Source organism: Salminus brasiliensis, chromosome 6 (genome assembly GCF_030463535.1).
Source record: "Salminus brasiliensis chromosome 6, fSalBra1.hap2, whole genome shotgun sequence".
NCBI lineage: Eukaryota > Metazoa > Chordata > Actinopteri > Characiformes > Bryconidae > Salminus > Salminus brasiliensis.
In genome coordinates, this window is record NC_132883.1 from 2,610,194 (window position 1) to 2,631,988 (window position 21,795).

Below are 21,795 nucleotides of genomic sequence, written 5' to 3' on the forward strand. Positions count from 1 at the left end.
AAAAAAAGTCAGACTGTAGAGACTACAGACCCTGCAGATTCACATTAGTACACTCACTGCAGATTCATACTGGAATGTAATTGCTTTACTATCGGACGATAACAATTACACACACTGCAAATTCATCCTGGATTGAAATCACTCCTCTGAGAGAGCACAACTGCCGGGGAGGTAGGTGGCGCTCTCTCCCCTCATCACTCTTAAAAGTGATTGTTGGCACAGGAGCATGCCGAATCAGTGGCAGTTTGAAAAGGGTTGGTGGCTAGCTTTGAGTGCTTACCTTCCTAGTGTCGGGAGCATTGCTAGCGCTAGGGGGAGCTACGGACGGGTGGGTTAATTGGCAGAACCAAATTGGGAGAAAAGGGGAAGAACTTGACCAGAAAAAGTGTGCAAAGCCTATTCCATACATTTATTCATTAGAAAAATCACAATACAGCCACATGATAAGCATCAAATCAATACAGATATCAATAATAATAATAATAATAACTTGGTTACTGAAGCTGCTGTACATTTCTCTAGTCCTGAAGTGATCTGACCACTCAAACAGCAAAACAAACAGAACACAGGTATAATCAATACTCCACCGTCCAGCTGAGAGCGAATAGTCCATGTGAGACTGCACACACTGCACCTAGACTCATCATCACGACCAACTAAGAGGTAGAAGGATGCAAACACACCATAAATCATATGAGAAACATGGAGATGGGCCTATAGGCAGGCATTTGGCACATTCTGTAGATCTGTGGAGTTTCGGCTCCTGTGTGGCTCGACGTTAAGCTATGAAAATAATCCAATCTCTCTTCGTCGTTAAAAATACTCATCCGCCCTGCAGCACACAGCAGACCACGAGCATATACACACATGCATGGACGCATACAGCCATGCACACAAACGCTGACTAGCGGTCAAAATTGGGAACACCTCCAATTTTTGGCCCAGGTGCCAGACGTCAGTCTAAGCACTTCAGGTCCAGAGAGAAATATCTGAAATGGAAGGAAGTCCAGTGCTACTAAAAAAATTAGGGGGTGTTCTAAAACTTTTGACCGGTAGTGTACATCCGTGAACGCATACACACATGCATTCACACACACGTACTCATATGCGCACACACACATATATGTATTACCACTCTTGCGACGAACATGCCAACAGACATCTACATACACGTATATCAGTACATACATAAGGCAAGCGCTCTCATGCAAAGCCACTGGGCTGACCTCCAGTTCACTGTCACACTCAGAGCAGGTGTAGACTGATGACATCATAAAGCGGCCCACCACGGAGCATTCAGTGTGTGTATGTGTGTGTGTGTTGTAATTGTTCTTGTCCAGCTTGTGCAATCAGGTCACTGCTTTATAAAGCCAGAGTTATTGCAGCCTTCATTAAAGGAGCACTCCTGCATTTTTCAAGCTAGTCTCTACTAGCTGTTTCTGTATGGTATGGTCGATTACCACAGAAAGTAACCTCGCTGTGCTTCCCTGAACCCGAAAACAACAGGACACCCATTGCCTTGCAACTCGTTTATAATAGAAGTCAAGTGGCAGTTGCTGAATTCTGGGAAAGCCATTGAAATATGTGACTATAGAGCACATCAACGGCCTAACAGTGCAGTTCTTAAAGGGTCCATATGAGAACCGTCGGGCCGCATTCTCCAGAATCTTTCTAAGACATTTCGTAAACAGGCTCCTATTTCAATTCCTATTCAATTTTCTCCCCAATTTAGCTGAGGTAATTAACCCCCATCACATGCAATGCCGGCAACACTAGGAGGGTGAGGACAATACATGTGATATGAGCCACCGCCCCTTTTCTAACTGCCAGCAGAGCATCATCACTGGTTAGCCGGCCGTATCCTCAGACAGATACCTATACCTAGAGATGGGCCAGCATCACAATGGCAGCGATGAGGGGAAACAGCACCATCTACCCACCCAGAGAAAGTGCACGGCCAATTGTGCTCTCTCAGGCCGCGGCTGCTGATGGCAAAGCAGCCTGATCCGGGATCTGAACCCGTGTTTCCTCGGGCCCTAGTGTCAGCGTCTTAATCTGCTGAGCCACTCGAGCGTAAAGGGGGTTTCTTCTTAAGAACAGTTGGATAATTTTTTTGTACCTAGAAAAAATATGATTTTAATACTTATATATGTGAATGACTTCGGTTCTGATTGGCTACACTGTCCAACTGTGCCTCACAAAAACAAAAAAAGCAATCTGGGCTGAAACCCTGCTTCTAAGTTCAGTGTAAACCTTGTTTTTGTGACATGGCAAAGGTAAACCATTCCATGCTTCGTGAATGGACTTGAGATTATGTTTTAAAACATATTTTTGAACAAATAATTGCTTAAATAAAAAAAATGGTTAGTTATTATTATTAGCAGTAGTATATTTTTTTAAATTATTATCTATATTTATATTTTTATTATTCTTATTATATATTTATATATATGATTATATTATCTATTATTTTATTTTATTATTATCTGTTTATTTCGATGAGGGGAAATTCAGTTTTCCTTGATGTGGGCACTTTAAAATGACCACAAAACACTAAAACAATTAATTCAACAGATTTATATTTTAATTGACCTAAAAGTTGTAAATCTCTTTTACTTACAGAACTAAACAGGCTGTTTTGGTTACTCCACTTTTAACATTGAAATATGTAAATGATCTTTGGTTTGATTGGCTGCCCTGTCTTTTACCTTATTTTAAAAAGCAATCTACTCTGAACCCCTTTTTTATAGGTTCAGGGTAAATGGGCGGGGCTTAACAGCTAGATGTGCAGATTTGGATGTGTGTATTTGTTTTTACAATGACAATCAATTCAAAATTCCACTTTTTTCCACTTAATGTCCATATATGGAGTGTTTGGACGGATCAGTATGCTTTAGCACTTAGACAATTGTTTAAATTGTTCAATAATTGTTGATTTACATTATTTGGGTGTTTTAAGATGACCACAAACTCTGAAAACAATTCAAATTATAGGTGAACGTCACAAGCTTGTCATAAGAACTGTGTGAAAAATGCTGCAGTATTCCTTTAATGACCCACAACACTGTTAGCAAGTGCTTAAACTGAAACATGGTCCAGATTGTTGTGCATTATTATTAGTAACTCTAATATGTAGATATAAAATGGTTACTAGTTTTGGCACAATGATTCATATCAACACTTTAGAGCCAAAGTGCTGTAAATAAAGCATTTGTTCCTTCTCAGTTCCTTCTATTCTTGCATATTTGTCACATTTAATTGTTTCAGATCATCCAATTAATTTTAATATAAGATAGTAATAATAATAAAATTAATAATAAGGCAACAGGAGTAAACACACACTGCAGCTTTCACATGACCATCCCATTTACTTATCATAAAGATTTATTCGTAACCTGGGTCTTTATCACCCATGTATAAAAGTAAGTGCCCCCTTAGATACTAAATCAACCAGTCAACCAAACTCTATTGACATCTGGGTTCAGTTTAACTAGCTAAACCCAGACATGATCACCTAAACCTAAACCTAAATATCACTTAAAAACAGAGCCTGTCTGGCAGTGTGAAGCAGCTAGAAGGTCTCAAAAAGCAGCACCGTAAACAAATTCACTGAAATTCACCAGTCTGGAAAGGCTTGCAAAGCCATTGTTAAGGCTCTGTGAGTCTAGAGATTTTCCAAAAATGGAGATAACCTTAAACCTGGTCATGGTTTATAGTGTTTGCAGGACCTGAATGACTTGACATAATTGATGGAATCATACATTTTGAAGGAGAACATCCGCCAGTCAGTTTTTGACCTAAAACTCCAGCGCAGTTGGGTTATGCAGCAGGACAATGACCTGCAGCACACAAGCAAAGCCTACCTCTGAATGGCTCAAAAGAAACAAATGGAAGGTTTTGGAGTGATCAAGTCACAGTCCTTACTTAAATCCCATTGAGATGATGTGGCAAGACCTTAATTTGGCAGTTCACATTTAAAAACTCTCCAAAAAGAAACAACAACAATGTAGCCAGCGATTATAAAGACTCAGCGCAAATTATCGCAAATATTTGATTGCAGGGCATTTTTTGGGAGATACAGGTTTTGCTTACATGTTTATCTTATAGAATGATCATTTACAAACTGCAGTGTGTGTTTAATCGTGCTGCCTTAAATAGAGGAAATCAGGGAAATGCTCAAGCAGTCAGTGTGTGTCGCTTTTACAGCACACTGAACTATCTGAGGGACTGAGGAAGACCCCTCAGACCCTAGTGATTGTGCAGCTTACGCTGGTACCGTGCAAGTTTTCTGCAATCTTTCAACCACTAATCATCCATCTCCAGACAAAACACAATCAGGGAACAGAAAAGACCGAAACACACTCTCAGATCTATCCTCTCGTGCTTTTCCATTGCATAGCTCAGCATGCCAGCCACAGATTTGTCAATTCGCCGCACGTTTAGGCTGCAGGGACGCCTGCCTAAACCTTTCCCAAAACGCTGCTCACTGGAAAGCTGCAAGGGTTTCAGCTCATGTACAAAACAAACAGTTTCACGTCTGTGCTTACAAAATCTCGCACGTTCAACAGGGTTCAACAGGTTCTAGGACAATCTGTACAACTCTAGAATGCATGGTGTAAATGGACAGGTCATTCTGTTGAGAACCACAGCAGCAATGCTGGAGGACATTCCAGGAAAGCTGCAGAAGAGCTGGATCAGGCTGGACGACATCTTCAGTGAAAGTTGCTGACGTGACATTTCACGTCGTCGAGGCCCAGAACGGTGCCGTGATCCGCACTGCTGCTCTGATTCTTCTTGTCAGAACAGCGACACAGCTTGTATTTGGCCACCTAAGTGCAGAGAAAGAGAGAGAGAGAAGGAGAGGGAGAGAGAGGCACAGTATGTATTAGTGGGTATCTACCCCACCATATCTCACTCTTTACTATTTACAGTCAAACTTACTGTTATTATTATTTGTTATTATTTTCTTTCTCTTATTATTATCATTAAAAGTTAATTATAGGTAAAGTTTACATATATACACACTAGATGGACAAAAGTATTGGGACACCTGCTCATACATCTTCTGAAATCAAAGGTTTGTGGGAGTAACTGTCTCTTCTGCACAACAGACATCAAAACCAGCAGTAGAACTACTTGCTAGATAAGGTTCATAATGGTCAGGCTGGTCAACAAGCTTGGCCATGCTGGTTGACTAGCTTGGTCATGCTGGTTCACTAGCATGGTCATGATGATCGTGCTGGTCAACCAGCTTGGTCAGGTTGGTCATGCTGGTCAACAAGCTTGATTATGCTGGTAGACCAGCCAAGCCATTAAACCATCAAATAGAAACCCACCCTATTCTGGTTTATAGTCTATAGCACCTGGTCCTGGCCAACTCAAGCAGGTTAAGGGCCAAAGTGGGTTGCAAGTGGGCGTATTCTCACCAACATGATCAATATTCCACATTTAATAAAGCACTTCTTCAACGGTTCTTTAGTAGATGCAACAAACCTTTGCTATAGGTGTATACGTCTGCAGGTGGTAGGTGTATCTCTCTAAAGGCTACCTTTCATGAAGCTGGGCTCTAGAATAGAATAAAGGTGCCTTAGCTCATCACATTCAAAGCCATTTATTTTTAATAGGGTCTACCAGGACCGCACTGAATCACCTCCAGGCCACCATATCTCTCATCAAAGGCCTCATCGTTTTTTCCAATTTCTGCTTTTTACACCCATAACATCAAAACATCAAATGGGCAGTGGTGGCTCAGCGGTTAGAGGCTGTCGATAACAGGGTTGTGGGTTCGATTCCCGGGCTCGGCAAGCTGCCACTGTTGGGCCCTTAAGCAAGGCCCTTTACCCTCTCTGCTCCCCAGGCGCTGGAGTTGGCTGCCCACCGCTGTGTGTGTGTGTGTGTGTGTTCACTACCACAGATGGGTTAAATGCGGAGGACACATTTCGCTGTGCGGTGTACACTGCACAGTGACAAATACCTTAACAAAGAGCCAGCTGGAAGCCACCTGAGATCTTTTTAGAGCTTGTTTATGATGGTTGCCTCATTACCAAGAACAAAAAAACAAAAAATCTTTGGGCAGCAGTCTCTGAACTGGTCTCTGGACAAAGGACTGGGATGGCACAAAGGCATTATTAGAGCTTTGTTCTCTAAAAGTATTGGGACACCTGCTCATTTATTGCATCTTGTTGGTTGACCAGCTTAGTCAGGCTGGTCATGCTGGGCAACTAGCTTGGTCACGTTGGTTGACCATCTTAGTCAGGCTGGTCATGCTGGGCAACAAGCTTGGTCACGTTGGTTGACCAGCTTAGTCAGGCTGGTCATGCTGGGCAACAAGCTTGGTCACGTTGGTTGACCAGCTTAGTCAGGCTGGTCATGCTGAGCAACTAGCTTGGTCATGTTGGTTGACCAGCTTAGTCAGGCTGGTCATGCTGAGCAACAAGCTTGGTCACGTTGGTTGACCAGCTTAGTCAGGCTGGTCATGCTGGGCCACAAGCGTGGTCATGTTGGTTGACCAGCTTAGTCAGGCTGGTCATGCTGGGCAACAAGCTTGGTCATGTTGGTTGACCAGCTTAGTCAGGCTGGTCATGCTGGGCAACAAGCTTGGTCATGTTGGTTGACCAGCTTAGTCAGGCTGGTCATGCTGGGCCACAAGCGTGGTCATGTTGGTTGACCAGCTTAGTCAGGCTGGTCATGCTGGGCAACAAGCTTGGTCATGTTGGTTGACCAGCTTAGTCAGGCTGGTCATGCTGGGCCACAAGCGTGGTCACGTTGGTTGACCGGCTTAGTCAGGCTGGTCATGCTGGGCCACAAGCTTGGTCATGTTGGTTGACCAGCTTAGTCAGGCTGGTCATGCTGGGCAACAAGCTTGGTCATGTTGGATGACCAGCTTAGTCAGGCTGGTCATGCTGGGCCACAAGCTTGGTCACGCTGGTTGACCAGCTTAGTCAGGCTGGTCATGCTGAGCAACAAGCTTGGTCACGTTAGTTGACCGGCTTAGTCAGGCTGGTCATGCTGGGCAGCTAGCTTGGTCATGTTGGTTGACCGGCTTAGTCAGGCTGGTCATGCTGGGCCACAAGCGTGGTCACGTTGGTTGACCGGCTTAGTCAGGCTGGTCATGCTGGGCCACAGGCTTGGTCAGGATGGTCATGAACATCATAAACATTATTATAAGCAACAAAAGCTCCACCTGGAATCTGTCTGAGCTTGTTTCCGAGCTTGTTTCTGATGTTAGCCTCATTACCAAGAACACAAAATCAACAATCTATGGGCAGCGGTCAACTGGTCTCTGAACAAAGGATTGGGATGATGCAAAGGCATCATTAGAGCTTTGTGCGCTACCTGAACAGAAAACTGTCTTTGTTCAAAATGAGTTTGACATTTTAACAGGACGTCTAAAGGGAAATTTGGTCTAATGAGCCGCGTGGGTGCAGTGCTTCCAAAAGCAAATAGTGATTGCGGGTTCTTCCCTTGAGTACTCATTATTAAACAGCTCAGGTCTCTTTTAAAGGCCTTTTTTCCCCAGCAGATCTTAAACAGCCTAGCACTTCAATACGTAGATGTCTGAGAGCTGGAATAAAGAGTGGGCATATACGTATTAATGAATGCTATAGGAATGGTTATGTGAATTAGCTGTGGACTTGGATTTGAACAGCTTCCTTTGGGTGATATTTAAGTAACTGAAGAAAGGTACCTCATACAGATAGTCAAAAAGCTCCAGAATGGTGAGGATGCTTGCTCCAATGAAGAGTCCCATCTGTCCACCGATATCACCTGGAGAAACATGCACACACACATAATTATATATATATAAGCAGGTCAATGGAGTCTAAATTGACTGTATTTATGGATCAGCCATAACATTAGCACCTAATACTGAGTAGGTACCCCTTGTGCAACCACAACAGATCTAATCATTCAAGGTATGGACCTCACCAGACCTCTACCGAAGTTGTCCAGTGGTGTTTGGCACCAAGACATTAGCAGCAAAGTAAGTAAGTCCTTTAAGTTGTAAGGTGGGACCTCCACAAGCATCAATTTCAATGACTCTTGTGTGCTCATGACCCTGTCCGACATTCAGCAGTTGTCCTTCCTGAAACCATTTATTCCATTTTTGGTAGGTCAGTACCGACCATTGCATACCAGAAAACCCCCACAAGACCTGTCTGATGTTTTAGAGATGTTCTGACCCAGTTGTCTAGAACCACACAGTTTGGTTCTCGTCAAAGTGTCTCAGATTACTACGCTTGTTCATTTTTCCTGCTTCAACACCTTCATCACCTTCAAGAACTGACTGTTCACTTGCTGCCTAATAACGTATATCCAACCTTTCACAGGTGCCACTGTAGATGAAGATAATCAACGTTTTTCACATCAGCTGGTACTAATGTTGTGGCAGATTAGTGTATATATGAGCAATCTCCACTCAGTGGCGTATCTAGAGCTTCCAGAATTAGGCTGAAGATTAATTAAGACCTGTCCAATCTAGATTCATCTCAAATCTTCAGTCCGGCTCCTGAAGGACTAACCAATGGGAGAGCTCACTTGCCTGTATCTGCCTAAAGACCACAGAGGAGATCCTGATTACGAGTATGATCAGTTCTCAGAAAGCTTTAGGCTTTTTCTGAACTCCAGAAGGCCTTGAAGTTTCTCCAGTCTCCTAAACTAACCGTAACTCTTAGGTTGTAGAAAATCAACCTAGTTTCATCAGATGTAACCGACAGATGGTGGTGGTCGAAGCTCTTGGTGCTCGAAGCTCTTGGTGCTTGAAGCCCTGGTGTAGTCATGAATGACCAGTTAGCGTTCTTAAGTCATGCTGCAAATCTAATTCGGTCATGCAGATTTGTCCTGTACAACATCCAGAGAATTTGACCCTTCCTCTCTAGAGAGGCTACCCAGGTATCTTGTCATCTCAAGACTTGACTACTGCAACTACCTTCTGGCTGGTCTTTCTTTGTGCACCATCAGGCCCCTACAACTTATCCAGAACACAGTGGCACGGGTCGGGTCAACGTTTCTAAGTTCAGCCATGTTCAGCTCCTCCTCTGCTGCTGGGTTATCTCTTCACTGGCTTCCTGTAGCTGCTGCCTAGGTCATCAGATTCAAACCCCTGATGCTGGCCTACAAAGCCAAAACTGAACCAGCCAGCCCCTCTGTACTTGATGGCGATGATCAAAAGCCGATCTGCACCGAGAGCCCTTCCAGCTTCAAGTACGACTCGGCTCGACCCGCCATCCTTTAAGATCCACGGAAGACGAGCGTCCAGGCTTTTTTCTGTCCTGCACCGAAGTGGTGGAGGAAACTTCCCCTGGGTGTCCGAACAGCAGAGTCCAACGCTCGCTGTCCTCAAACCCAGACTGAAGACCCTCCTCTTCTGAGAGTACTCAGGCGAAGAGAAGAGTACTATGGTCTCCATATTGACTTGTGTTTAGTAGAGTCTAAGATTAGAGGATCTTTAAATTAGTCTATTTAAACTAGCTGAGGTTCTTCTTCAGTAAACAGTGAAGCACCTTTGTAAGTCGCTCTGGAGAAGAGCGTCTACTAAATGCCTTGAATGTAAATGTAAATTTGACCAAAGCCAGTGATAGATGGACTTACCCAGCAGACCCGCCACTTCGTAAGCCTTTCTCTGCTCAATGGTCTCGTAGTTCAGAGCTTCGAAGAAGACGTCCAGCACCAGAACGTTGTCTCTGCAAAACACACAGCAAATGTGGACTGAATGTGCCACGTAGAAAATAATTCACATGAAACCGCAAAACGTAAACAAGCTGTATCTTTTGGCACTTGGATCAATTATAAATATGTTCTGTCATACAAATATGTCAAATTAGCTCATTAAGGCTTACGTAATGATGCTGCAGGCACACTTTAGCTCGTTAAAAAGTTTCAGATGGGATCAACCGTGGACATTTTTCAATCTGGCACTGTTTACAGTGTGTCAGTTTGTTTCTTCACGCTGCAGAGCACACACAGCACACAGCGCACAGCACAGGCGGCGACACCTCAAACGGTTACATGCATTAAACGCATTCAGTGTTAAACTGTACTGTCAGCTCGGCGGCACGCTTCGGCTTTGTAACCGAGGCAGTCGCAGGCACAGCACTCACGCGATGTACTTCTCGGATTTGCTGAACTTCTTGGCGAGGAATTTGGCGGAGGCTTTGCTGGGGATCTTGACGAAGGAGAGCTCTTTGCTGTAGCGGGTGGTGTTACATGGGGTCTCGCAAAGGCAGTAATCGTTGTCCCTCTCCACCAGGAAATCTGAGAAAAGCAGAAGGCAAGAACAGAGAGACTGTCGGTTCCAGGTGCTCTTAAGACTTAATACATCTGCTTTATAAACAGTACCGGGACAGACGTCTGTATATATATGGAATACCCCCACCCCCCTTGATATAGATTTTCAGATTTAGCCTTACAGAATTCTAAAAGAGAAGTTAAAATACATTAAAATATAGATTACTAACTTAAGAAATTTAAAATCAATAAAAAAAACAAAGCAAAAAGCAAATAAAACATGGAAACGTGAAAATGAAACAGTGGTGTGCTAATAAGGGTTGGGTGCTATTCACTATTTTCACACCGTCTCCAAATATTACCGTGGTTTACGGCATTACCGAGGGTAGGCGCAGATGGTTCTATGTTTACGTTAATTTAGCGTTATTTTACAGTTTGCTCACGGGGTGACGAACTAAGTAAACACCACCCACACTTTTAAATCAGTCATTTAATAAATGTTAAACAGTCAACCTGACCATTACAAACATGAGAGAAGCTGCTTAGCATTAGCTCAGTTAGCAGGATAACAGTCTGCTCTCCACAGAACAAACTCAGGCCTGTCTGACTGAAACCCCACTTATAAACGTCTGGTCGTCTAGACGAGAACGACTCGAGCGACCGGTGACTGATGATCGAGCTGCTGGTAAAAGAACAGAAGCTGAAATTAAACTTTTCTCCTCGTGGTTTTGGATCTGTAGCCACTCGCTAAGCTAGCCTTCACTCAGCTAGCTCAGCTACAGCTCCACCCAGTGTCAGACGGCCCAGAGCAGCTGCTGCTGACTGACTGCTGACCTCTGACACCAGCGCTGACCATAAACACTGAGTCTGAGAGCGAAGTGGAGTGACCACTGTTGGGAGGAACAGAAAGGAGGACTGAGAGGCCGGTTCTGCTGGGTTTGGACTCGTCGCCGGTGTCGTGACAGATCCTATCCCCTTGACTGTTCCATTGGTTAAAATCGGGCACGTGATTAATTGCCCATCTTCATACTTATATTCCAGATTAGAAATTTACTGAGCATTACGGAGAAGTTTTATCTGGATAAAGCGTCACTTTTTAACTTTATTTATTAATTTATTATTATTATAAGTTCAACGGTATAATACTGTCGTTGCTATGCTAGCATATAAAGCTGATACCAACAGGTAAAGCTAGCTATCAGGCACTCGCTATTTGCTATTAAACTAACCTTGTGCCAGATCAGCAGATAATTGGGATCCGATTTAAATAATAAAGCAATAAAAAAGTACTACCACTAGATAAAACACACTAAACAGTAGCATGCTAGCTAATACAATCCAAGGGGGATCAGCTTGACAGGCGAATACAGTCGAAGGGGGATCAGCTAGTAGCATGTTAGCTAAAACGGCTGGCTAACGTATTGGGTTCTAAATGGTTCTTCTGTAAGATGACCGATGTCAGAGGGGATAGGATATGTCCGGGGGGCTAGGATATGTCACGACACCGGATATCTAGGCCTAGATATGTTAGCTAGCAGGCTAAACACCACAGCACAGGCCGTGTTCCAGCTAACTGAGGCTCAAATCCACCTGTTTAGAGGATAAAGCCTCATATCTGAGAGTCGGGGAATGGAGTTAGGAGGGTTTTCCACTGTTTTCAGGCTCATTTAGTAGACTGGCTCACCTAGATTTACTTGTTCTCTAAACGTAACTATCTCGTAACTATGGTGGACTTGTTTTTTCCTCCACCTGTTTTTTTAGAGCGTGACATCAACAATCAGTGAGCACCCATAGTGCCTCCACCCTGTGTGGTAGGCTTAACCCTACCCTGAACACAACTAGGCTAAGGGGACCTGCAGAATCTCATATACCCTTAAATAAACACCCCCAAAGTGCCCACTAAAAGATCAGGGCCACTGGTAGACCAGAATGGCCTTCGGGCCACTGGTAGACCTGCAAACTTAGCTTTGACACTTTTCTGAACTGTTCTGGGGCGAGCTGAGGTGGGGAGATGTCTCTAGTGCCCTAAGCCATGCCCACATACATTGGTCAGCATTTCTAATGAAGTTTAAAACGCTCCTTTTTGTCCAATGAAATCGTTTATACACAAAGAACGTGATTATTGGTTGAGATTATCCTTCATTTGGGGACAGCTGTTTTAGAAAAGTGCACTGTTGGTGGGGCTGAAAAATTAACGTAATCTTGTCCATATCATAGTTTTATTCTGTTAGTACTTTCCCCAATGTGTGTGTTTAATTAATCATAATATTGATTTGAGGTCATATCGTCCATCTCTAACGGTTGGTGATTAGTTGGTGAAGGTAAAGGTGCACGTATTTGTCACTGTACAGCGAAATGTGTCCTCCGCATTTAACCCATCTGGTAGTCAACACACACACACACACACACACACACACACACACACACACACACACACACACACACACACCCAGAGCGGTGGGCAGCCAACTCCAGCGCCCATGGAGCAGGGCCTTGCTCAAGGGCCCAACAGTGGCAGCTTGCCGAGCCCGGGAATCGAACCCACAACCCTGTTATCGATATCCCGGCGCTCTAACCACTGAGCCACCACTGCCCCACTCAAGTGATTTATTTAGGTGCTAGGCCGCACTCCAACATGACAACTGAGAAGATTAGGATCTGCAGCTAAACTTGGGTACATCCACCAAATTCAGTAAAACCCCAAAAATCCAATGACACACACACACACACACACACACACACTACTGTAACACCGCGGTTCACATGCAGATCTTGCTATAAGCTACACAGTGTTGCACATTGATAATGCTGTGTCTCACCGAGTGCTGGATCTGCACACTCCTTATACAGCTCAGGGGTGCAGTACGGCGCATCACCTGAAGGGGCAGTAAAATGAGACTTGGGTCATTTCATCATAATATACAGAAATTACAGAAGCTTTATTTTTATCTGCTCCAGAGCAAATATGTCTGCTATTTCTGAGCTGTTGCAGCATCCCTGAAGAAGTTTCCAGTAAAGTGCCGTGGTCTGAAGAAGGATGACTGATGATTTGGTGCCTTAGGAACCATTCATGAATGTTAAATGATATAGAACTATAAATAATGTGAATACAAGCGTCTTATACTATCTTATTATCTCATAATTGACTTACTATCTCATAGCTGACTTTTTATAACTTTCTGAATATCTCTTAATTGGCTTCCTGTTGCAATTTCGGAGACGTTTTTGATTGACAGCAAAGGCACCCATATCCACCATCATTCATTAGACAGAATTGGGCCTCCGCCTTTAACCCACACCTACACACTAGTGTGCAAACACACACAGTGGACAAGGGCCCAAGCTTGCCAAGCCCGGATATCGAACCCACAACCCTGTTAGCATTAGCCCAGTGCTCTAACCGCTGAGCCGCCACAACCCACAGGCCAAGAGCCGAGTTTCATTGGCAGAAGATTAAACTGGTGTCTTGTTTACTTGGCTTTGTAATCACAAAAGGATGTGTGTGTGTGCGAGAGAGAGTGTGTGTGTGTGTGTATGTGGGAGGCTCTGTATCTGGCTGTGGTCCTACCAGGCATATGCACCATGCGGCAGTTGCAGTTCTCGACAAGGTATCGCGTCTCACAGTCGATGCGGCACGCACTGATGCTGTAGGCAGTGAAGAAGTCGGAGTCCAGCGGGCCCACCTTGCAGTTCCCCCAGGGAGGGGGCAGATACACCAGCTGCACAGCAGACATCCATCAGACTCAGATGTTCAAAAGTTTACGGACACCCCTTCTAATGAATGCATTCAGTTATTTTAAGTTAGACCCATTGCTGACACAGATGTGCAAATGCACACATACACACAGCTTGTCTAGACCCTGTAGAGAATGAATGAGGACCCTCTGAGGGTCCTAAGAGGGGTATAAAGCCCCCAGCATGTGGAGCTGTGGAGCAGTGGAAGAACTGTGTTCTCTGGAATGATGATGGTGATGGAGCTCCATCCAGTAGTTTGGATTGGAGTTGGGGAGTTGGAGATGATGAGGTAGGGTGGTGATCATCATAAACATCATGACCTCATGACCTAACGCTCTTGTCGCTGAATGCAATCAAATCCTCACAGCATTTCTCCTCCAAAATCTAGCAGAAAGCCTTCCTCCCTGGACAGTAGAGACAGTTACTCCAACAAAGGCTGAATCAGCTCTTTTTAATACCCTTGATTTCAGAAGAAGCAATAAACAAGTAGGTGTCCCAATACTTTTGTCCAAATAGTATAACGTCTCTAATAGAACTTATTCAGCATCTGCCAAAACAACAAGCCTTACAGGTGATGACAGATCTGTTAAAGCCCCGTTACCTATAGTCCAATAGCATAAGCCCCACCCCCTCTCCGCCTCCTTTTAATGATAGGCTGCACACAGATACCCAGTTCTGATCACAGACTGTGGTTTCCACAGAAGACGCTATTATTATTCATACTGGTCAAAATGGTCCTTTTTTAGCTCCTTAAAATCTGAACAAAACCAAAAAAGTATCAGTCGCAGAATGTTCAGTAAGACTCTAATTCATATTCAGTGCACACACACACACACACACACACACACACACACACAGATCACTGGCAAAATTTATGTACAATCTGGAAGGAATTACAGAAGCTTTCACACTCAGACACGAGTAAATCCATATAAGAATGGAAGAAAGACAGTTTTCACACACACACACACACACATACACACACACACATACACACATACACACACACACACACACACACACACACACACACACACATATATACACACACACACACACACAGACACACACACAGCGTACCCGCTGCTCTTGACAGGAGACGAAGGTCTGAAACCCCGGAGCCACTCCAAACCCCAGCTGATCGATGAACGGCGGCTCGTCCTGACTGTGTACCTGAACTTTAATCCCCGCCTCAAAAGACGTCTCGTCTGAGAGAGAGAGAGAGGGGGGGAGAGAGGGGGAGAGAGAGAGACACAGAGAAAGAGAGAGAGAGAGAGAGAGAGAGAGAGAGAGAGAGAGAGAGAGAGAGAGAGAGAGAGAGAGAGTGTAAGAGAGAGAGAGAGAGAGAGAGAGAGAGAGAGAAAGAGAGTGTGTAAGAGAGAGAGAGTGTGAGAGAGAGAGTGCGTGAGAGAGAGGATAAAGATATAGAGAGTGTGTAAGAGAGAGAGAGAGAGAAGGATAGAGATATAGAGAAAGAGAGTGTGTGTGTTTAAGAGAGAGAGATATATAGAGAGAGAATGAGAGAGAGAGAGATAGAGATAGAGAGAAAGAGAGAGAGAGAGAGAGAGAGAGAGAGAGAGAGAGAATGAGAGAGATAGAGATAGAGATAGAGAGAATGAGAGAGAGAGAGAGAGAGAGAGAGAGAGAGAGAGAGAATGAGAGAGATAGAGATAGAGAGAGAGTCAGGGGAGAGATTCATTATCTTGTAGACAAGTAATAGCATTAATCATAATAACAATAATAATAATAATAAAATAATAATAACATTTTAATAACACTTTTTATTTACTTATTGTTTTTTGTTTGTTTGTTTGTTTGTTTGTTTATTGACTGATTGACTGACTCTGTGCACCTGGCCAGATCTGCTCCAGGTCCAGGGCTGCAGCACAGCCGGGGTTTTCAGGGGTTTTCTCACCTGTTTCTCCCCACACAGGCAGATACTCGTCCTGCTGGATGTCCAGCATGATCTCCAGTCCACTCCCCATCCCCCCCTTCATGCTGACCAGCAGTGGCCCAGTCTCACCAGAGTTAAACGTGTAGCATTTCCCATAGCGAGTAAACACCTGAGACACACACACACACACACACACACACACACATTTATATTGAAGAACACAAAACAGTGTTGAGCTCTGGGCAGATGGTGGAGGATTATTACACACTGCAGATACAGCAGAAACATCACCCAGCTCAGGACTGATGGTGGTGCGCCATCCACTACTTTGGATGGGATAAGTTGGGGAGTTGGGGATGATAAGGTGGGGTAGTGATCCTTACAAACATCCTGGTCTCAATAACAAGCTCTTGCTGCTGAATGCAATCAAATTCCTCACAGCAATGCTCCTCCACAATCTAGAAAGTCTTCCTCCCTGGACAGTAGAGACATTAACTCCAACAAAAGCAGGAGTAACTCTTTTTAAAACCCTTGATTTTAGAAGAAGAGCAAGCAGGTGTCCCACACTATGACCTCTCCAGTAGAACTTTTTTAGAACCTGCCAAAATGACTTACAGGTAATAACTGATCTGTAAAAGCCAACAGAGGGTTAGAGAAAGCGAGAGAAGAGAAAGATTGAGAGAGAGAGAGAAAGATTGAGAGAGTGAGAGAATAGAAAGATTGAGAGAGCGAGAGAATGATTGAGAGAGCGAGAGAAAGATTAAGAGAGTGAGAGAAGAGAAAGATTGAGAGATAAGAGAAAGATTGAGAGAGTGAGAGAAAGATTGAGAGAGCGAGAGAAGAGAAAGATTTAGAAAGCGAGAGAAAGATTGAGAGAGCGAGAGAAGAGAAAGATTGAGAGAGTGTAGAGAAAGATTGAGAGAGAGTAGAGAAAGATTGAGAGAGCAAGAGAAAGATTGAGAGATAAGAGAAAGATTGAGAGAGTGAGAGAAGAGAAAGATTTAGAAAGCGAGAGAAAGATTGAGAGAGCGAGAGAAGAGAAAGATTTAGAAAGCGAGAGAAAGATTGAGAGAGCGAGAGAAGAGAAAGATTGAGAGAGTGTAGAGAAAGATTGAGAGAGAGTAGAGAAAGATTGAGAGAGCGAGAGAAGAGAAAGATTGAGAGAGCGAGAGAAAGATTGAGAGAGCGAGAGAGAAGAGAAAGATTGAGAATGCAAGAGAAAGATTGAGAGAGCGAGAGAAAGATTGAGAGAGCGAGAGAGAAGAGAAAGATTCAGAGAGAAGAGAAAGATTGAGAGAGTGAGAGAAAGACTGAGTGAGAGAAAAGAGAAAGATTGAGAGAGCGAGAGAAGAGAAAGATTGAGAGAGCGAGAGAAAGATTGAGAGAGCGAGAGAAAGATTGAGAGAGCGAGAGAAAGATTGAGAAAGCGAGAGAAGTGAAAGATTGAGAGAGTGAGAGAAGAGAATGATCGAGAGAGCGAGAGAATGATTGAGAGAGCGAGAGAATGATTGAGAGAGCTAGAGAAAGATTGAGAGAGTGAGAGAGAAGAGAATGATTGAGAGAGTGAGAGAATAGTAAGATTAAGAGAGCGAGAGAATGATTGAGAGAGCGAGAGAATGATTGAGAGAGCGAGAGAATGATTGAGAGAGTGAGAGAAAAGAGAAAGATTGAGAGAGCGAGAGAAAGATTGAGAGAGTGAGAGAAGAGAAAGATTGAGAGATAAGAGAAAGATTGAGAGAGTGAGAGAAGAGAAAGATTTAGAAAGCGAGAGAAAGATTGAGAGAGTGAGAGAAGAGAAAGATTTAGAAAGCGAGAGAAAGATTGAGAGAGCGAGAGAAGAGAAAGATTGAGAGAGAGTAGAGAAAGATTGAGAGAGTAGAGAAAGATTGAGAGAGCGAGAGAAGAGAAAGATTGAGAGAGCGAGAGAAAGATTGAGAGAGCGAGAGAGAAGAGAAAGATTGAGAATGCAAGAGAAAGATTGAGAGAGCGAGAGAAAGATTGAGAGAGCGAGAGAGAAGAGAAAGATTCAGAGAGAAGAGAAAGATTGAGAGAGTGAGAGAAAGACTGAGTGAGAGAAAAGAGAAAGATTGAGAGAGCGAGAGAAGAGAAAGATTGAGAGAGCGAGAGAAAGATTGAGAGAGCGAGAGAAAGATTGAGAGAGCGAGAGAAAGATTCAGAAAGCGAGAGAAGTGAAAGATTGAGAGAGTGAGAGAAGAGAATGATCGAGAGAGCGAGAGAATGATTGAGAGAGCGAGAGCGAGAGCGAGAGAATGATTGAGAGAGCTAGAGAAAGATTGAGAGAGTGAGAGAGAAGAGAATGATTGAGAGAGTGAGAGAATAGTAAGATTAAGAGAGCGAGAGAATGATTGAGAGAGCGAGAGAATGATTGAGAGAGCGAGAGAATGATTGAGAGAGTGAGAGAAAAGAGAAAGATTGAGAGAGCGAGAGAAAGATTGAGAGAGCGAGAGAAAGATTGAGAGAGTGAGAGAAGAGAAAGATTGAGAGATAAGAGAAAGATTGAGAGAGTGAGAGAAGAGAAAGATTTAGAAAGCGAGAGAAAGATTGAGAGAGCGAGAGAAGAGAAAGATTTAGAAAGCGAGAGAAAGATTGAGAGAGCGAGAGAAGAGAAAGATTGAGAGAGAGTAGAGAAAGATTGAGAGAGAGTAGAGAAAGATTGAGAGAGCGAGAGAAGAGAAAGATTGAGAGAGCGAGAGAAAGATTGAGAGAGCGAGAGAGAAGAGAAAGATTGAGAATGCAAGAGAAAGATTGAGAGAGCGAGAGAAAGATTGAGAGAGCGAGAGAGAAGAGAAAGATTCAGAGAGAAGAGAAAGATTGAGAGAGTGAGAGAAAGACTGAGTGAGAGAAAAGAGAAAGATTGAGAGAGCGAGAGAAGAGAAAGATTGAGAGAGCGAGAGAAAGATTGAGAGAGCGAGAGAAAGATTGAGAAAGCGAGAGAAGTGAAAGACTGAGAGAGTGAGAGAAGAGAATGATCGAGAGAGCGAGAGAATGATTGAGAGAGCGAGAGAATGATTGAGAGAGCTAGAGAAAGATTGAGAGAGTGAGAGAGAAGAGAATGATTGAGAGAGTGAGAGAATAGTAAGATTAAGAGAGCGAGAGAATGATTGAGAGAGCGAGAGAATGATTGAGAGAGCGAGAGAATGATTGAGAGAGTGAGAGAAAAGAGAAAGATTGAGAGAGCGAGAGAAAGATTGAGAGAGCGAGAGAAAGATTGAGAGAGTGAGAGAAGAGAAAGATTGAGAGAGCAAGAGAAAGATTGAGAGAGCGAGAGAGAAGAGAAAGATTGAGAATGCAAGAGAAAGATTGAGAGAGCGAGAGAAAGATTGAGAGAGCGAGAGAGAAGAGAAAGATTCAGAGAGAAGAGAAAGATTCAGAGAGAAGAGAAAGATTGAGAGAGTGAGAGAAAGACTGAGTGAGAGAAAAGAGAAAGATTGAGAGAGCGAGAGAAGAGAAAGATTGAGAGAGCGAGAGAAAGATTGAGAGAGCGAGAGAAAGATTGAGAGAGCGAGAGAAAGATTGAGAAAGCGAGAGAAGTGAAAGATTGAGAGAGTGAGAGAAGAGAATGATCGAGAGAGCGAGAGAATGATTGAGAGAGCGAGAGAATGATTGAGAGAGCTAGAGAAAGATTGAGAGAGTGAGAGAGAGAGAATGATTGAGAGAGTGAGAGAATAGTAAGATTAAGAGAGCGAGAGAATGATTGAGAGAGCGAGAGAATGATTGAGAGCGAGAGAATGATTGAGAGAGTGAGAGAAAAGAGAAAGATTGAGAGAGCGAGAGAAAGATTGAGAGAGCGAGAGAAAGATTGAGAGAGTGAGAGAAGAGAAAGATTGAGAGATAAGAGAAAGATTGAGAGAGTGAGAGAAGAGAAAGATTTAGAAAGCGAGAGAAAGATTGAGAGAGCGAGAGAAGAGAAAGATTAGAAAGCGAGAGAAAGATTGAGAGAGCGAGAGAAGAGAAAGATTGAGAGAGAGTAGAGAAAGATTGAGAGAGAGTAGAGAAAGATTGAGAGAGCGAGAGAAGAGAAAGATTGAGAGAGCGAGAGAAAGATTGAGAGAGCGAGAGAGAAGAGAAGATTGAGAATGCAAGAGAAAGATTGAGAGAGCGACGAGAAAGATTGAGAGAGCGAGAGAGAAGAGAAAGATTCTGAGAGAAGAGAAAGATTGAGAGAGTGAGAGAAAGACTGAGTGAGAGAAAAGAGAAAGATTGAGAAAGCGAGAGAAGTGAAAGATTGAGAGAGTGAGAGAAGAGAATGATCGAGAGAGCGAGAGAATGATTGAGAGAGCGAGAGAATGATTGAGAGAGCTAGAGAAAGATTGAGAGAGTGAGAGAGAAGAGAATGATTGAGAGAGTGAGAGAATAGTAAGATTAAAGAGAGCGAGAGAATGATTGAGAGAGCGAGAGAATGATTGAGAGAGCGAGAGAATGATTGAGAGAGTGAGAGAAAAGAGAAAGATTGAGAGAGCGAGAGAATGATTGAGAGAGCGAGAAGAAAGATTGAGAGAGTGAGAGAGAAGAGAATGATTGAGAGAGTGAGAGAATAGTAAGATTAGAGAGCGAGAGAATGATTGAGAGAGCGAGAGAAAGATTGAGAGAGTGAGAGAAGAGAAAGATTGAGAGATAAGAGAAAGATTGAGAGAGTGAGAGAAAGATTGAGAGAGCGAGAGAAAGATTGAGAGAGCGATTGAGAAAGACTGAGTGAGAGAAAAGAGAAAGATTGAGTGAGAGAAAAGAGAAAGATTGAGTGAGAGAAAAGAGAAAGATTGAGTGAGAGAAAAGAGAAAGATTGAGAGAGCGAGAGAAGAGAAAGATCGAGAGAGCGAGAGAATGATTGAGAGAGCTAGAGAAAGATTGAGAGAGTGAGAGAGAAGAGAATGATCGAGAGAGCGAGAGAAAGATTGAGAAAGCAAGAGAAGAGAATGATTGAGAGAGTGAGAGAATAGTAAGATTAAGAGAGCGAGAGAATGATTGAGAGAGCGAGAGAATGATTGAGAGAGTGAGAGAAAAGAGAAAGATTGAGAGAGCGAGAGAAAGATTGAGAGAGCAAGAGAAAGATTGAGAGAGCGAGAGAAAGATTGAGAGAGTGAGAGAGAAGAGAAAGATTGAGAGAGTGAGAGAGAAGAGAAAGATTGAGAGAGTGAGAGAAGAGAAAGATTGAGAGTGAGAGAGAAGAGAAAGATTGAGAGAGCGAGAGAGAAGAGAAAGATTGAGAAAGCAAGAGAAAGATTGAGAGAACGAGAGAAGAGAAAGATTGAGAGAGCGAGAGAAGAGAAAGATTGAGAGAGTGAAAGATAAGAGAAAGATTGAGAGAGCGAGAGAAGAGAAAGATTGAGAGAGCGAGAGAAGAGAAAGATTGAGAGAGTGAAAGATAAGAGAAAGATTGAGAGAGCGAGAGAAGAGAAAGATTGAGAGAGCGAGAGAAGAGAAAGATTGAGAGAGTGAAAGATAAGAGAAAGATTGAGAGAGCGAGAGAAGAGAAAGATTGAGAGAGCGAGAGAAGAGAAAGATTGAGAGAGTGAAAGATAAGAGAAAGATTGAGAGAGCGAGAGAAGAGAAAGATTGAGAGTGAGAGTGAAGAGAAAGATTGAGAGAGTGAGAGAAGAGAAAGATTGAGAGTGAGAGTGAAGAGAAAGATTGAGAGAGCGAGAGAAGAGAAAGATTGAGAGAGTGAAAGATAAGAGAAAGATTGAGAGAGCGAGAGAAGAGAAAGATTGAGAGAGCGAGAGAAGAGAAAGATTGAGAGAGTGAAAGATAAGAGAAAGATTGAGAGAGCGAGAGAAGAGAAAGATTGAGAGTGAGAGTGAAGAGAAAGATTGAGAGAGCGAGAGAAGAGAAAGATTGAGACGCAGTCGTTCAAATGCACACACCGCTTACATCATCCCGATATACAAGCACTGACCAATAGAACGGGATGCTCTGAGAAA

At 43.4% G+C, this 21,795-nt stretch overlaps 1 protein-coding gene across 1 annotated transcript in view; it reads right to left on the reverse strand.

Moving 5' to 3' along the window:
- Nucleotides 1-390: 390 nt before the first annotated feature.
- asic1a (acid-sensing (proton-gated) ion channel 1a) overlaps nt 391-21,795 on the reverse strand; it is a 36,117-nt gene continuing 14,712 nt past the window's right edge. Inside the window, exons 4-11 of the mRNA XM_072681314.1 lie at nt 15,878-16,025; nt 15,043-15,170; nt 13,796-13,946; nt 13,047-13,103; nt 10,101-10,254; nt 9,592-9,683; nt 7,688-7,767; nt 391-4,829 (exon numbers count right to left, since the gene is read on the reverse strand). Of these exons, the coding sequence (XP_072537415.1) occupies nt 4,713-4,829; nt 7,688-7,767; nt 9,592-9,683; nt 10,101-10,254; nt 13,047-13,103; nt 13,796-13,946; nt 15,043-15,170; nt 15,878-16,025 (927 nt within the window). The 3' untranslated portion in view covers nt 391-4,712. The remainder of the gene's footprint in view (nt 4,830-7,687; nt 7,768-9,591; nt 9,684-10,100; nt 10,255-13,046; nt 13,104-13,795; nt 13,947-15,042; nt 15,171-15,877; nt 16,026-21,795) is intronic.